The sequence below is a fragment of the Eretmochelys imbricata genome, chromosome 1, assembly GCF_965152235.1.
Source record: "Eretmochelys imbricata isolate rEreImb1 chromosome 1, rEreImb1.hap1, whole genome shotgun sequence".
Taxonomy (NCBI): domain Eukaryota; kingdom Metazoa; phylum Chordata; order Testudines; family Cheloniidae; genus Eretmochelys; species Eretmochelys imbricata.
Window position 1 is genome coordinate 208652494 of NC_135572.1, and position 14530 is coordinate 208667023.

General features: G+C 44.7%; 1 protein-coding gene across 1 annotated transcript in view; it reads right to left on the reverse strand.

Annotated features, from left to right (window-relative positions):
- The window catches only part of SPAG17 (sperm associated antigen 17), a 296695-nt gene that overhangs the window by 174291 nt on the left and 107874 nt on the right, over window positions 1-14530 (reverse strand). Inside the window, exon 9 of the mRNA XM_077807348.1 lies at window positions 13424-13505. Coding sequence (XP_077663474.1) covers window positions 13424-13505 — 82 coding nt within the window. The remainder of the gene's footprint in view (window positions 1-13423; window positions 13506-14530) is intronic.

Below are 14530 nucleotides of genomic sequence, written 5' to 3' on the forward strand. Positions count from 1 at the left end.
ATCAGGAAGAAATTTTTCCCCAGGTCAAATGGGCAGAGACTCTGGTGGCTTTTCACCTTTGTCTGCAGCATGGGACACAGGTCACTTTCTGGTTTGAACTAGAGTAAATGGTGGATTCTCTGTAACTTGAAGTCTTTAAATAAAGATTTGAGGACTTCAGTACTCAGAGAGAGTTTACGGGCCTATTACAGGAGTGGGTAAGTGGCCTGTGAAGTGCAGGAAGTCAGACTAGATGATGATGATGGCCCCCTCTGGACTTAAAGATCCTGAGTCTATGAGTAGTGTAAGCATTTATTATCTTCATGCACCCCAGGTACAGTGAGTGTGGCTGGTGTCAAGTACAGCTGTACTGACTGGTGGAGGCGGTAGAGAGATGTTTGAGAGATCTGTGGATTATTTTGAGGTGTGTGACAGAGTTGTGACTATAATATGAGATCTATGTTTTGCACCCTCTCATGTATGAGAGGAAAGGGAAGAGGTGTAAGTGTACCTTCTGTTTGCAATATGTATCATTTCTATGCTGAACTATGTACATTATGTCTGTAGCAGGCCAAGGAGCTTTTATTACAAAGGATATTGCTGGCAATGAGGTGGAATATTAGACGATTCTAATACTTTAATAATGGTTAGGTGAAAGTGTAGGTTGAGATGGCATTCTGTGAGTAATGGTACATCTACATTTGAGCTTGGAGATGTGATTCCCAGCTTCCGTTGAGGTACCTGCAGTATCTCAGCTGGAGCTAACATGCTTAAAAATAGCAGTGTAGCCAGAGCAGCAGGGGCGGTGGCTCAGGCTAGCTGCCTGAGTACAAATCCAGCTGGACCCTCTGGGTACATACTCGGACAGCTAGCCCAAGCCAACACAAGTGCTACTCCAGCTACACTGATATTTTTAGTGTGCTAGCTTGAGCAGACCTAGAGTGGATCCATCTATGAGATCTGGAAATCACACCTCCCAGCTCAAATAAGGGTAAGGGTCTGTAAAAGGCTGTAAAGTGGTTCTAAAATTGTACACGTGGTATTCTTTCTTGGGAGTTGGCCAAGTGTGTGAGTGTATGGCAGGATATGGAACCTCCTGAATCTTTTAGTGCCAAGGTGCAGTGTGAGTATGTGCTATGTATATATTGAAGCATTGCTCAAAAAGAGAGAGGTGGTGTGGGCAATCTTTTTTTTTTCTTCTCCTTTTTGTCCTTTAATAGTGCAAGATGGAATCCTGTGGGTAAGAGTGAATGGATTTTAAAAGGAGGTGAAGAGCTGGTACATTTAAGCAACTCTGGGGATGGCGGCGTAATCATATGTGTGTTAACAGAGTGTATTGGGGCATTGCTAAAAGAACACAAAGTTAAGGTTGCCCAGGCAATCTTAACTCTGCATTTTACTCACCTTGTGCAATAACAAAAGTTCTTGGAGATGTGTGTCCCTAAGGGTGCTCTGCTTCAGGTGTATATATGTCCCATGTGCCTTTAATCAGAGATTTTTGGTAGCAATGCCTATTCAGCCCATGCATGAGCCCTACACTTTCTTGTGCCCCGTACTGAGGATATATAGGGCTGTGCAAAGAGACCGCCCTCACCTTCCTCTCTACCACACAGCCTCTCAAAGGAAACTCTGAAGCACAGGGGAAGGAAGGCAGATAGTGGAACACCTGTAGAGAGACACATCTTGAATAACTCTAATTACTGAACAAGATGAGTAATCTCTCCTTCTTCTTCGAGTAGTCTCCCGCTGGGTGCTTCACTTCAGGTGACTTCCAAGCAGTATCCTCACCAGAAGGAGGGAGCTTCAGAGCTGACTCTAATACTGAACACAAAACTGGATTGTCCAGGGCAGCATCAGATCTAGAAGAATGAGCCACCATATAATGTTTGGAAAGGGTTTGCATCAAAGTCAACGTCACAGCATTGCAAATCTCAAGAATGGAAGCATGTTTAAGTAACACCACAGAGGTAGATAGAGACCTCACAGAATGAGATAGCACCCTAGGAGGAAGCTGAATATTGGCAGACTCATAACATGAGATAATACATCCTGAGATCCACCTCAAGAGACTCTGGATGGAGACTGTGGACCCCTTGGATCTGTCTGTGGTCAAAACAAATTGTCTGGGAGATTTTGTAAATGGTTTGGTCCAAAGGCTAATGCCTTCCTAATGTCCAAGTATGGAAGGCAGCATCTTCCTTGGACTGATGTGGCTCTGGGAAAAAAACAGGGAGATGGTTGATTTGGTTGATGTGAAATTCAGAAGTCACTTTAGATGGGAACTTAGGATGTGGCTGTAGTGAAACTTTGTCCTTGGAGAATATTGTGAAAGGAGGATCTGCCATTAAAACCCACAGTTCTCCAACTCTTCAAGCATAAGGTATGGCCACCACGAGGGCCATGTTCATGGACAGGTGAAGGGAACAAGTGGCCATTGGCTCAAAACGGGGGCATCATAAGAAAATTAAGTATCAAGTTTAGATCTTGTATAGGACCGGGCTGCCTAATCTGAGGAAAAAGGTGTTTTGGGCCCTTTAATTAATCTTGTTTAGGGATGAACAAACACTGTGAATCCTTCAACAAAAGAATGGAAACCCACAAGTCAGAAACATATGACAGAGAATCTGTGCGTCTAACTTCCATTCATAATCTTGGGAGAAGTGCCTGCTGAGATCATTGGCCATAGTGTGTCATATCCCTGGAAGATAGGTGGCTGAAATAAGGAAATGATTTGCTGTATCCTTACAAAGTTACATAGATTTATTGCTTTGCACAAAGAGAAGTGGATCCCACCCCCACTTAGCCCTGATGGTTGATGTAGAACATGCAGGACATGACCTTGACGGCTTTGCCCCTGATTAATGGGAGGAAGTGAATGCAGGCATTCCTTACTGCTCGCAGTTAAGAAGACTGATGTGTAAAAGAACTTCTTGCATGGACCATTTGCCTCAAATGGTGTGCATTCTTTAGTGCTCCTCCAACTCAATGATATGGTGATGATCGGGCGAGGTAGAATGAACAGGACACCTGCAGAGATGTTCTGAGGGTCCTTCCACCAATTGAGTGAGTCGTGTACCTGGCAAGGGATACATACCAGCTCGTTCAGACTGTGTTTGGGGTATAAACTGTCCTGAGCCATCCCTGGGAACAGTGAAGGCATAATCTGGTAGGTTTTGTCACAAAGGTACAAGCTACCATGTGACTCAGCAACTGAACGCAATTTCTTGTTGATGTCTGTGCACTCACTTGAATTCTTGAAATGAAGTTTGCTAGTATTGTGAACTTTTTGATATTGAACTGAAGATGTAGTCTGTGGAACAGGCACATTGTTGTCTTTATATTGAATATCAACCCTTTGAGCAGCTAGTCATTGAGATATGGAAAAACTATCATTCCCCAGTTGATGAATACAGTGGGCAACTACTGCCATCATCTTTGAGAACATTTTTGAGGTTGAGGAAAGGCTGAAAGGAAGCACTCAATTCTGGAAATGATCCTGACCAACTAAGAACTAAAAAACCTCTTGTGAGATGGGTAAATTGCAAGATGAAAGTATGTGTTCTGAAGCTCGAGGGCTGAGAACCAATCCCGCGAATTCAACAATGGAATTATAGCTGCGAGAATCACCATCCTGAATTTGAATTTTTATGATTATGTAGATTTAGAATTGGTCTCCACCCCTGGTTCTTTTTTGGAACAAGAAAATACTTGGAATACAATCCCTTCCCCCGATCCGAGCTGGAACTGAGTCTATGGCATAGAAAGGAGATGATTTCCTGTCTCAGCAAGTGGGTCCCTGAACAGAATTGAGAAGGGAAGTGGGGTGGAGGGAAGGAGGAGAAATAGATGTAGTAACCCGATTTTATAACCCCCAAAACCCATTTGCCTGATATAATTTGTTCCCATGCAGATTGAAAATAGGAGAGAGAGTCTCCGAAGGGGAGGAGCTGGGTATATTGGTGTAGTCACAGATTCATGATGTGGTGTTGTTCCAGACCCACAACCAATATATCAAAATTGCCATTTTGATGATAAGCATAGTTGAATTGTAGATGTAGTTGAACTAGGTGGTCTCTTTCTTTGAAATATTTGCTTCTTTCTGGACAGCTCAGTAGATCTTTGAAATCCATAAAACTGAATGGGATCAGGGCCGGATTAATGCAGGGGCTTTAGGGGCTGTAGCTCAGGGCCCTGGGCTAAGGGGGGACCTGGTGCAGCAAGGCTCAGGCAGGCTGCCTGCATACTGAGGCCCTACGCCACTCCCGGAAGCGGCCGGCTGCTGGCACGTCTCTGGGACCCCTTGCAGGGCAGGAGGCAGCTCCGCTTGCTTCCCCTGCCCCCAGCACCGTCCCTGCAGCTCCCATTGGTCAGGAACCAGCCAAAGGGAGCTCCAGGGCGGGGGCGCTGGAGGCAGGGGTAGTGCGCGGAGCCTCCTCCTGCCCTGCAAGGGGTCCCAGAGACGTGCCAGCAGCCTCCCGCTTCCGGGGGTGGCATTGGGCCACGGCATGCAGGTATGTTAGGCCTATGGTAAGCGCCTCCCAGCCGGAGACTACACCTCGTACCCCATCCTGCACCCCAACCCCCTGTCCCAGGTCAGAATCCCCTCCTGCACCCAAACTCCCTCCCAGACCCCGCACCCCATCCTGCACCCCAACCCCCTGCCTCAGGACAGAATCCCCTCCTGCACCAAACTCCCTCCCAGAGCCCACATCCCTCACCCTCTCCTGAACCCCAACACTCTGCCCCAGCGTGGAGCCCCCTCCTGCACCCAAACTCCCTCCCAGAAAGAAACTAATATAACAGCTGTTCTAAGGTAAGACGTAGGCTATTTTGAATTAACTTAACTATATTCTACATGTTTTAAGACTGAAATGTAACCACAGAATGGCTTTATGTTAATTAAAAGGCAAGTTTAGTGTAGTGCTAATAGCCTCGATGCCATGATTGTGATAATTTTGTTTTAAATTAGGAAAAAGACTTTTATACAGGGGCCCCACAAAATCTAATAGCCCCGGGCTCACAGGAGAGTTAATCCAGCCCTACATGGGATGGGATCTCTGCACCACATGGAATCTACTAAACTTTTGTTACTTGCAGGTGTATATACCCCAAGGAATCTTAAGGTGGCCTTGGAATCCTGTAGGGTGTGCAGTGACTTATCAGTGGATTCAGCTAAGAGTTTTGATCCATCAAAAGGGAGGTACTTTGGAACTGTCTGGGGCACCTAGAAAGTTGAAGCCAGGATGCCCAATGGATGGTGATTGCTGTCGAAACAGAACAAGCCGCAATGTCAACTAGGTTTAAGGAGGCCTGAGATGAGGTTCTAGCCAGTACCTCACCTTCAGTAATAATAGCCTGGAATTGCTTGTAATGTTCTGCTGGAAGGTGCTCAATAAAGGTGGTGAACTTAGAATAATTGGTGTGGTTATATTTAGTCATAAGAGCTTTGTAATTTACAATCATAAACTGAAGGGTTGCAGATGAGTAGCTCTTACAGCCAAAAAGGTCAAAGTATTTGTGGTCCTTATCGTAAGATGCTGATTTAGTGTGGTGCTGTCAACCACATTCATTTACAGCTTCCACAGCTAGAAATGTAGGTGAAGGATGTGAAAATAAAAATTCAGAATTTGTGACTGGGACATAATACTTTTTATCAGCACATTTGTATGTTGGTGGGATCATTGCCTGGATCTGCCAAATGGTCTTGGAGGGATCTGAGAAGGCCTCATTTATTGATAAGGCCACTTGAGCAGAGGGTGTCCATTGCAAGATATCTAGAAGATTATGCTGTGACTCTGGGGCCTCTTCTAGGGGGATCTGTAAGGAATCTGTAATATGTTTAATTACTTCTTGAAATGGTTCAAAATAATCTGCTAGAGAAGGTGGAGGCGACATAACCTCCTCATCTGAAGAAGATGAGGAGATATTAGTTCATGGAGTAGCCTCCTTATCTGTTTTAGTCTCTTTGTTCTTCAAAAGATTCCTGTGATTGAAGGGTTGGAGGACGAGTAGATGAACGAGTAGAACAGAACTATCTCCCTAGGTGGTTCCCCTGAGAAAGACTATGGGCTTGAGAAAACTGCTGTCAATAGGCAGCCCACGGACCCCAATATGGCCACTGAGGAGGTCTATAGGGCATAGGAGGTGACATCCAGTGTGGCTCAAACCAATGAGAAGGGGCACAAGATTGCCTCACTTACAGCTCCTCTCTTTCCATGAAGGTGCCAGTGAGGGTGCCTTCTGTTGGCAAGTAGGGGAACCCTGCACAGAGATTTGGGCATCTGAAGAGAACAGCTCATCATCTAAAGAAGGGGCCCTGCCAAACACAGAGTTTTCTAAAAAATCAAGTGGTACTGGGGAAAGGTCCAATCTCAGTCACTGTGCCAACCTCAGTACTGACAGAAGCTCAGTACCCATTAAAAGAGGAGACTCCAATTTGTCTGAGACAAATAAGTTTCTTGAGTATCTAAATTCTTGTGGTACTAGATGGATTTGAGCTGAAACAGAGCAAGGTTCCACAGTCGGTACTGAGGGCAGTCTGTTTGGGTGGGTCCTGTCTGATGCAGGTCACCAGTACCAAAGAAGATAACAGTTTGATGCCAGTTTCCTTGCCAGTATTGAGAGAATCTGAGTGATTTGTTTAATTACCAGACATTGCAAAGGGGCTGTAGGTAATACTGCCTTAGAGGTAGAGCATTTAGACTCTTTCACAGCATGATCATGCTTTTGCAGTACCAAGGATGTTTTCAGTACTGAGGCATGTTTGGGACCACGATCCTTAGAAGAGCTCAGAGCCCTAATGCAGAAACGATACCAGCAAAGCCTGGAGCCTTCGCAGTACCTAGACCAGGATCTGAGGTCTCCAAATCCATCTTCTCTTGAGAAGGAGGCTTTTTTGAAATAGGCTTTTTGTGAGGAGAATTCTTCTTCTTCTTATGAGTCTTTCCTGTATCCTCTGATTATCTCTCCCATGAATCATAGAAGATTAGGGTTGGAAGAGACCTCAGGAGGTCATCTAGTCCAACCCCCTGCTCAAAGTAGGACCAACACCAACTAAATCATCCCAGCTAGGGTTTTGTCAAGCTGGGCCTTAAAAACCCTAAGGATGGAGATTCCACCACCTCCCGAGGTAACCCATTCCAGTGCTTCACCACCCTCCTAGTGAAATAGTTTTTCCTAATATCCAACCTAGACTACCCCCACTGCAACTTGAGACCATTGCTCCTTGTTCTGTCACCTGCCACCATTGAGAATGGCTGAGCTCCATCCTCTTTGGAACCCCCCTTCAGGTAGTTGAAGGTTGCTATCAAATCCCCCCTTACTCTTCTCTTCTGCAGACTAAACAAGCCCAGTTCCCTCAGCCTCTCCTCGTAAGTCATGTGCCCCAGCCCCCTGATCATTTTCATTGCCTTCTGCTGGACGTTGTCCACATCCTTTCTGTCGTGGGAGGCCCAAAATTGGACGCAATACTCCAGATGTAGCCTCACCAGTGCCGAATAGAGGGAAATAATCACTTCCCTCGATCTGCTGGCAATGCTCCTACTAATGCAGCCCAATATGCCGTTAGTCTTCTTGGCAACAAGGGCACACTGCTGACTCATATCCAGCTTCTCATCCACTGTAATCCCCAGGTCCTTTTCTGAAGAACTGCTGCTTAGCCAGTCGGTCCCCAGCCTGTAGCGGTGCTTGGGATTCTATGAAGGTCTAGATGAATGCGATGCAGATGTTGATGAGGCACTATGCTCACTCAGAGGCTGATATACAAGGGGGGTCTCCTGGCCTGGATCCAAGGCCAGATGAAGGAAATGTTCCATCATCAGGACCTTGAGTCTTATCTCCCGGTTCTTCCTAGCTCTACTTTTAAATGCTGAACAGATGTACACTTTTTAGGAATACACGTATCCCTCAAACAGTGAATACACCAGGAAACCAGGAATGCCCGCCACTGAGCAGGCTAGAGTGCAGGCAGGTGAGGCAATGCTTGAATCCTGCAGATCCTTGCATACCCCAGCTTAGGGGGGATCTCGAGAGTGGGCCACTCTTGAGGGGAAAGAAGTATAAAACAAGCCTATCACACAAAATAAAACATATAAAATAAAGATGTAAATAACTGCACTAACTAAATTTAGAAGTAGAAGCTAAACTTGAATGACAGAAGCAGGCAGGCAACACACTCTGTCTCAGGCCGAGGCGGCTGAGAAGAAACGGAGGGTGGTTCGCTCATACAGCCCTACATATTCTCGGTATGGGGCATGAGGATGTGTAGGACGCATGTATGGGCTGAACTGGCACTGCTACCAAAAATCTCCAAGCAAAGGCACATGGGGCACATAGGTACCTGAAGCGAAACACCCACAGGGGCACTACCAAGGAAGTAGTTTGAGTTTTGCTCAACTCAGTGTTCTGCAAGGGGGTGATATACCAACAAGCAATCTTAATTCTGCATCAATATAGTTTTTTGCCATTGAACTTCCTAGTTTTTTGAACAGGAAAAGATATATTGTGATAGGGGTTAGTAATCGTTTAGACAGTTATATATATATCATGCCCATCATTTAGCATACTGAGCCAGCCTGCCCCCTCCCATCAGTTGCGCTTCACCAGCACTGCATTGCCACACTTCTCCAGCCATGCCACTGACTCATTCCCCTTTCCAGTGTGGACACTCCCCACTAATGTACCTAAGACTCCTCATTGCATCGCCCTGAAGTCTTCACTCCCTGATATTCAAACATGTCTATAGCCATTACTTCCCATTCCTATAATCCAACTCACATGAAGTGCCTGGAGCAAAGGACAATTACGTTACAATGGAACAGTGTTCCTGGTTGTGTTGCACAGTGGTTGGAGAGTGGAGTTTGTGGTAGGCCAGCAAGAGAAATTACAGATAGGATTTCTGTTCCAAGATCCTGACAGTTTTATCTTTGAGGGAAAGATCCTCTGAACCTGTCCAATACATGTACCCCATCTTCAAGAAACACTGATATGACAGAGGTTGTAATGTTTCTATGCCATACAGTGCACATTTTCCAGTGAGCTATGAACCCTCCAATGTCCCAATTAATGTTCTTCCAACACTTATTAACAGCTTTCATGCAGTGTTAGGGTGCATTGGCAGAGCTGTGTGGTGCAAGCAGGCAAGGGTGCAGGGTATCTGGGGTGCACAGGCAGAGCTGGGGATGAAGGGGGTTGGGGTGCACTGGAAGAACAGTGAGGTGCAGGTAATTTGGGGTGCAGGGTGGCTGGGATGCACTGGCAGAGTTGGGGCTGCAGAATGGTTGAGTGCAGGAAAGTTGGGGTGCCTGGCAGAACGGTGGAATGTATGAGAGTTGGAATGGGCTGGCAGAGCTGGGGGAGCCATACCTCCCTCACATGAACTCCCAGTCTCTCTCCCCTCCCCTACCATCCGTCCCCATTTTTACCTCTCCCAATAACCCCTCGCTGAAGTCCTAAATGCCTCCCTCCCTATTCCCCCACTTCTGTGCTATCTAATGCGCCTTCCCTACCAGGAAGCAGTCACAGGTTTAATTTCCCCCCAAAAGACTTTGACTACATTTCCCTCAAAGTGAAATTGCCTCCCATGACTCACAAATTGTAGCAACCTGCAGCCATGGAATTCAAGACTCCTTCGGCCTGAACTGGGGGCTCGTCATTAATTTATCCTTAGTTATGTTAATCAAAGGGTAAGTTCACAGCCATAAAGAGGTCTGTGATTCATCCCGTCATTAGTACCTTTCAATTTAACAGCACAAGGCAGCCAAAAGAAAACATCATTTTGTGAGGGAGGGGGCCATGTAACTCGGGAATTCCTTGGTCAAATTCCCCTAAATTTGGATCATCAGTCCAACCCCCAACCTCCATGAGGTATGCCTAATTTCAAAGCAATACAAGTAACCATTCAGATTTTAGAGCACTTATAAGAGTCAAGTTTGTAGCATATAAAATGGCAGGAGTGGAAACCCTCTAGACATTTTTTTATTGGCACATGCCAATAAAAGAATATGTAAAACTGTACATATTCTAAAATACCGTTGTCAATTTAGGTCCCCCAAAGATTTACTGGATGCCATGCACTACCTGGGGTAAAACTTGACAGGTTAAGACCATTTTGGCCTGCAGCTCATCAGTGGTTTGATCTCTAGCTTTCTGCAAAAACAAACACACACACACACACACACACACACACACACACAAACAAACCCACCTAAAAACCTTTTTTTTAAATGGCTATTTTGAGGGTGATTTACCTCTCCAGAACACCAAGTTCAAATCACTCCAAATTTGATCACTAACCCTACTCCAGCCTCTCGTGAGGCACACCATATTTCAAAGAAAACTAAATAAACTTGTCCATTTTAGAGGTCTTAGAAAGGTCAGCCTTTAAACAGATGCGATGCTGTGTCATTATAATGCACAAGGGGACCAAATTAAGGTTGCACAGACATCCTTAATTCTGACATTTCCCAACTTCTGAGTGCCTGACTTTGCAACCTTAATAATGTATTTTAACATAGTTTTTTTGTGTGTAATATGTATCTATGGTTAAAAAGGGCAGTTTTCCCCCATTATATCCAGAAGATAATTTAAAGGTATTTTTTTATTTTAATACAACAATAATGATTATACCGAACTCTTATATAGTGTTTTTCATCAGTAGATCTCAAAGTTCTTAATGAGGTAACAACCATATGCTGGACTAGTTCAATTCCAAGACCAGTTCTGAGGTATTTAAAACAAATAAACAAACATCAAGGCCAAAAGATTGGTAATGTATTAAATTCAATTAAGGCACTTAACCATCCCTACCAGTCTTTAATGGACTGACAGAGAATATTAAATCACATTTTATAGCTGAATTGGATTAGATACCAAAGTGTCATGTTATTCAAGGCTGCATGATCATGTCATGAAAAATTCTATCGTTAGTATAACAGAAGAACAGTGTGGATGTGAGAATGTTAACTTTTAATTTCCTTATCAATTTCTGACAGTGAAACAATGAAAACTGCAATGGTCCACAAAGACTTTTTCATCTTTATTGGAAACTTTCCTCTCTGAAGGAATCTGGTCACAGTTATCATGACTTTGTTACTTCCAAACTGGATTGTAATGTGCCCTACTTAAGACTACTTTTTAAGACCATTCAGAAGTTGCCACTAGTGCAGATTAGCCTGTTCCTAACTCCTAACTGTGACCGGTGGACAGTAATTCCTAAACTCCATACTTTGCACTGGCTTCCTATACATTTCCAGGTATGATTCAAGGTGCCTGTTACTCTCTCAAAGGCCTTGAAAGGTCTGAGAATTGACTATCTCTGACTGTGTCCACATTTAAATTGTTCTTTAAGGGTGATATTTTCCAGAGAGGTGAGCATTGGCCTAGCTCTGTTCTCACTGAAATCAATGGAAGTTTTACCATTAACTTCAATGGGAATAGAGTTAGGAAAACACTGACTGCTTTTGAAAATCTTACCCTAATCTCCCAGTATTGCTGCACTGCTGGTGTAGCTCCACTATATTTTTCCTATGCACCAATGTATCATTTGTATTCAACCAGAATCTCTTGCTGATATCCCCAGGACTGAACTCCACAGGTAGCAGAACATTGTCAGTGAAACATACAGGCTCTGAAATTTGCTACCCATTGTGTTCTGGAGCATAAACTAGTGATTTTTAGGAAGTAGTGCAATACATATTTATCAGCACTGGCTTAGTTAAAGGACATTTATCCCCTCAATGGTGGTATATATATCAGTTTACATCAGCTGAGGGCCTGGTCCAAGGACTGTGTCAATAGTGTGATTTGTGCAGATTGTTGGCAATGGTTGTTCTTTGTAATGTTTATAATGTATTTAGACAACACAATGATATAAATAAATAAAATAAATTAAAACTACCAAGTATAACCACTGTGCAGCCAAGCAATACACCAGTCATATAAATTTATTCACAGCAGCCATGGTTGTTACACAGAAGCATCAAATCTAAGCTAATAAATAATTACACAGAAAAAGGTATGTTGAAAGAAAATAAAGTTTGCAAAATCATGCACTCAAAAATAGGAAATGATAGAATTAAGGCTGCCCATACAACCTTAATTGAGCCTCCTTGTGCATATGCACTATAATACCATCTTTAATTATGTGATCTCATACTATTTTTTCCACGAGGAGCTGTAATTGCAGGGAAAATCCTGCTGAAAGGCGCTGGGCTACAGCATCCTACAGATGCTTAGGGTTTGTGTTCACTGCAACAATTAACTAGAACTTGGGGTTCTCAGAACAAATTTCTGGTAGCCTCAAGAGTATGGCCACCAACTCTTGCTGGTGGCCACGTTGTCAAACCAGTCTCTCTCCATGCCTCCCCTAGCCCTTTAGTGAGAGGTTGCTCCAGGGAAGGTGGGTCAGGAACTCACCAGCTGCCTGCAGAGTCCCAGGCTCCCCGTGCCTTGACCAGGCAGGAATAGGGGAGCTGCCCAAGGAGCTCTGAGTGGCTGAACATTGCACCTACCTCCACTGACAAGAGCTGCCTTCAGCTCTGAGCACATCGGTGCCACGTGTCTTCAGAGGCACTGCCCGGAGCCCCTCAGGAGGCTGTGTGGTGCAAGGCACTGATTCCTGCTGGCGGTGCCAGCACAGACATGAACACGGCACATCTTGCTGCCTTGGGTAACAGCTATTCAGGAGCAACAGCTGGGCACTGCAGGGAGGAGCCACTGCTTCCCCCACCCCGAATCTCTGCCCATGCTTTGGAGGATGTCGTGGCCAGAAAAAAAATCTACTGGTGGCCTCATGCGGCCACGGTGCTGCATTTGAGAAACACTGCATCTGCACTTGAGCTAGCCTAGCTTGATGGAGAGTGACCACACTTCAGAGCAACACTAGAGTTACATAGAGTGATTTGAATGGTAACACCGAGTTGGATTAGCAGCACAGAGTGATTAGACTAGCTGTTGTAACTCAAGCTGTTGTACCCTCACTGCATTATTAGATCAAACATCAGCATCACTCCAGCTTAGTTCAAATCATTCCCTTGAGCATGTCTACACTGCACAGTAAACCCCCCTCTGTGGGTCCCATGCCTGCAGACCCATTCTTTCCTAGGTCATGCTCGTGTGTCCACACCGCACCGCTACATGAGGCAGACATGGTTGGTTCTGGGGGTATATCCCAGGGTTCTTAGTGCCCTTGCTAGGTAGCATGGCATGGATATTCAAACCAATAAAGCCATTCTCTGAAGAAAAAATCGCTACCACTGCAATTGCAGTGTATTGCAGCTTAGCTAATTTATTTGCCCCAGAAAGTACTTGTATAACATCAATTTCAATCTTTTAGTTTGTTGCACAATTAACTTCAAGACTGTGTAAACAGGAGCATGGATTACAAGAGAGAAAATTGCTCATGGAATTAGATATTCATTCTAGCATTTTAATCCTTCACACATACCCTGTGGTAGAATTGCTGGTACTAGAATTTCTTCTGTTTGTACTTTCTTCTTTGAAGGGATAGTGGGAGAAGCTGGATGTGCCTAAAGGAACAAAAACATGGATCAAACAAACACAGAAAGATGTAGACAGGTTAGGTTTTCTACTTCTGAACACTGAGGCCCAGATCCATAAAGGGATCAATTCTCGGAGTTGCAACACTTAACTTTTAGGCAGCTAGAGAATCAGTGGAAGAACACTGGGATCCACAAAGCCTAAATCAGTTGCCTGGGCTCCCTACACACTGAATTGGGAGAGACAGGCACCTTAGAATGAGATCCACAAAAGCCAGCACACTAGGCAGGGAGCTGCTTCAGCTAGCAAGTGAGAAATGATGATGACACGGGTGTCCTGAACTGTGTCCCTCTCATGAAAGTAGGTGCCTAAATCCAAGCCAGAGAGAGAAAGTGAGAAGGACTCTATTGCTCAGTGGTTAGGACACCCACCTGGGAAATGAGAGACCCAGCATCCAGTCCCCCAGCTCCAGTGATTTTTTAATTACTTACCTAAGGTGGAACAACTTTAACAGAAAAGATTGAGGGAACCACCCCAACAAGTCCACCCTCACAGGTGTTTGGCCATTTTCCTCTCCTAAGATAGAATTCTACAATTCTCCCACTCAGACCAGGCTCTGGGCTAATACCCTGTGTGCCAACGGTTCTTACCCAGGAAGTGTGACTGAGTTTGGACACCTGCAGTTCTTCCCTTTGGGAGTCTGTGATTAGTGATTAACACAGTAGCAAAACAGCCATTAAAACCAAAGTATTGCTTACTTTACCAGTAGGAATAAAGCATTTAGAGAAAAAGGATTTTAAAACAATGAGTCTAGATGTATGATCTTTCTAAAAGCTTACCATCCTTTGATGATAACCAGGCACGTCTAACTTCTTCAGACACTCCAACAGATGGCTGGTCCCTCTGAACAACATCTCTCTCGCATAAGAGAAAAACCCTTTTTAAATTGCCAGAGTTCATGTTTTGTTGTCCTGGGCTTTGGCCTGCTGGACAGAACTAGTTTGTAGGCTCGTTTGTCCTACTGCAAATATCCCCTCCTGCTGCTCCCCCACAC